General features: G+C 57.9%; 1 protein-coding gene across 1 annotated transcript in view; it reads right to left on the bottom strand.

The window, feature by feature from the left end:
• Window positions 1–989: 989 nt before the first annotated feature.
• The window catches only part of FDXR (ferredoxin reductase), a gene marked incomplete at its 5' end in the record, with an annotated part of 6,812 nt that continues 4,947 nt past the window's right edge, over window positions 990–2,854 (bottom strand). Inside the window, 3 exons of the mRNA XM_010080400.1 lie at window positions 990–1,120; window positions 1,996–2,169; window positions 2,640–2,811. Coding sequence (XP_010078702.1) covers window positions 990–1,120; window positions 1,996–2,169; window positions 2,640–2,811 — 477 coding nt within the window. The remainder of the gene's footprint in view (window positions 1,121–1,995; window positions 2,170–2,639; window positions 2,812–2,854) is intronic.

Raw genomic sequence — 2,854 nt, 5'->3', positions numbered from 1 at the left:
CCTGCAGCAGCCCCGCGGGGGGTCGGGGACCGCGTGGGTGGCAGGACAGCCAGGGGAGGGGGCCCCGCTGACGATGACGGATAAAGAGGAGATTATGGCTCACGGCTTGTAATCTGGCTTAAAACCCGCCACCGTCACCGAAGTCAATTTGGGCTAAGAGAAGCATTTAATAAGCTTCAAAACACACAGGCCAAGGAAAAAAAAAAAAAAACAGTGAATGAAGCGAAAGGGCTCAAGGCATTGCTTGCTGGCAGGTACCGAGGAACACAGGATCCCTCATGATCCCCACCAAGGCAATTACACGCTTGTTATCCCCAGTCCACCCCACGAGCTTGGACGGGGTTTAACTGCGGGAGGCAGAAAGCGAATGAATGCCCTTGTCTGTCTGCAGAGAGCAAACGGTCCCTCCCTGTGCGAGAGCCGCTGCCTGGCCTCGGGACATGTCGCAGGAGCCACGGCGCTGGCTGGCTGCTCCGAGATTACAGCAGTCACAGACAAAGAAGCCAGACTCAAGTGGCAGGTCCAATTTGGCTTTCCTGGAAGGGTTTATTTAAAAAACGATTATTGTTAAAAGAAGCTTGCTCAGGCACGAATGACAAGGCAACGAAGAGGAGCCAACAAGGAGGTTTCTCCCTGCAACTTGCCATGGGGAAGGCAGCTGGGCAGGACCCTGCCAGGAGCACATCTCCCCTCATCTGCCCCAAGCCACCTTGGTAATGCCTCAAGGACCCAAACGACACGAATCGCCCCGTGAGCAGCAGCTGGCTGCAGAGATGCAGGGCCAGCCAGCAGCCTCCCATGTTCCGAAACGCTCACTTCAGGAACCCGGAGTTCATCGCTACTGGAGAGGCTCAAGTGTCATGCACCTCTCCAGCGCGGTCACTAGCCCCGGGCACAAGCTCTGTGCTCCTGGGCCCTGCCCATAACCCACTGGCGTTGTCCCAGGACGGTACCGGCCGGACCAGTGCCATGGTCCCATTGCCACTGCTCTAGTGACCGATGAGCTGCAGCATCTCCTGTGGATCCACTATCTTCTCCCGGGGTTTGCCAGCAGCTTTGCCTCGTGCCACTTCAGCAGCATCTATCTTCTCCCAGTCCGAGAAGGAAACGGGACGGACCCCTGGCATGACAGCGAGAGATGGGAGAGAGAAGTTAACCCAGTGCAAACGAGTTCAGCCTCACCTCCCCGTTAGCGGGGACCTGCTGTGCGACCAAACCCTGCCCTGTTCTGACATGGCGTCAGACTTCAGCCTCACAAAGGAATAATAAATTCTAGCACCACGAGGAGAGGGTTGGCAGGTCCCAGTCGACTCGGATCAGTCAAACCTTTGCAGCTGTGAGCACGGCATCACCTTGGGGGACAAAACGCCTCCAGTTCAGTGTTAAAGCTCAGACAGTTAAGAGGCAAAACACACACACTTTAATTGAATGCCTTTAAACAAAGCAACAGCAATGACTCTCTTGGGCATTTTAATCTTTCCTCCAACTGGCCTGGAAGGATTGCTGGCAAGACCGCTCAAGAGCAATAGCTTGCTGTCTGGGCAGCTGACAGTGACATTTTACCCAAGGTCCGTGAAAGGGGTCATTAACCTGAGCAACTACACTGAGTCTGAGGGAACGCGAGTCCAGCTCTCCTGGGCTTTGGAGCAATGACACGGCAGCATGACATGTTTCCTTGGTTGGGACTCTGCTCCCAAAAGCAGCTTTTGGGACTTGCTGCCCCAGGATACCCTGATCCTGGAGCAGTTTGGCTGCACCAGACCTGTTCCTGTGCAGGGGGTGAGGCAGTGGCCCAGGTTGCCCAGAGAAGCTGTGGATGCCCCATCCCTGGAAGGGTTCAAGGCCAGGCTGGATGAGGCTTTGAGCAACCTGGGCTAGTGGGAGGTGTCCCTGCCCATGGCAGGGGGTGGCACTGGATGGTCTTTATGGTCCCTTCCAACCCAAACCATTCTGTGACTCACGTTCCCTGCTCCAGCAGCTCAGCCCCGCACTGACCTCGGCTGCGCAGGATGCTCTCCACAGCCCCGAAGCCTTCTCTGGGGGAGGACACGTCCAGCACGCCCCCCTGGAGATCCTCCAGCACCGACTGGGCAGTGTCAAAGCTGTCGTTCATGGTGGTGATGATCACGCCCGTGGGTCCTCTCTTCACCCACCCGCTGCAGTACAGACCTGCGTGGGCACAGGGAGCAGCTGGCTCAGTCCAGCACATAGCTGGGGACCCTCCTGGCTGCGAGTCCTCGCCCTGTCCCTGGGTGTCACATCAAGCTGCAGATAGGGGAAGAATCCACCCCTGCGGCGGGGACAGTGTGGCCCTTCAACAGTGCTGTCCCAGGAATCCGTGTACCTGCTGACTGGTGCTCGTAGTGCCATCTGGGCTGTAACCACTTCAGTAACAGACCCCAAGGCCCAGTAAACCCACCGTGACCTTCAGTGCTCTTTGCTGCAAAACCAAACACCCCTAAAACGAGCTGGGGACGGGCCAGGTCTTAACACCTGACAGAGGCAGCTCGTTTCCTCGGCTTCCACTCTCCAACCGAGGCGTGCGACCGCCTTGCATCGGCGCCTGCGGTGAACAGAGCTTCCCACCCCGAAGCCCCCAGCCCACCACACGTCCCACACATCCCCCCGCACACAGAGACCTGGGACACCCTCCACTCTGCCCGCGCTGTTGGGGATGATGCTGCGCTTGGTGTCAAACGGAACTGCTGGGTCCAGCGGCAAGCTCCGGTAGCCAATGCTGCTGAGCACTAGCCCACACTCCAGCTCCTCCACGTCTCCAGGGGGGATGGCTTTGGCAGAGTCACCTGAGCCCTGAGAGAGGAAGGAAGAGGCTGTTGACCACTGGACAGTCACC

The sequence above is a fragment of the Pterocles gutturalis genome, unplaced genomic scaffold, assembly GCF_000699245.1.
Source record: "Pterocles gutturalis isolate BGI_N339 unplaced genomic scaffold, ASM69924v1 scaffold14589, whole genome shotgun sequence".
Classification (NCBI taxonomy): Eukaryota; Metazoa; Chordata; class Aves; order Pterocliformes; family Pteroclidae; genus Pterocles; species Pterocles gutturalis.
The sequence above is the reverse complement of the archived record's forward strand: the minus strand, read 5'-3'. Positions and strand labels throughout refer to the sequence as shown.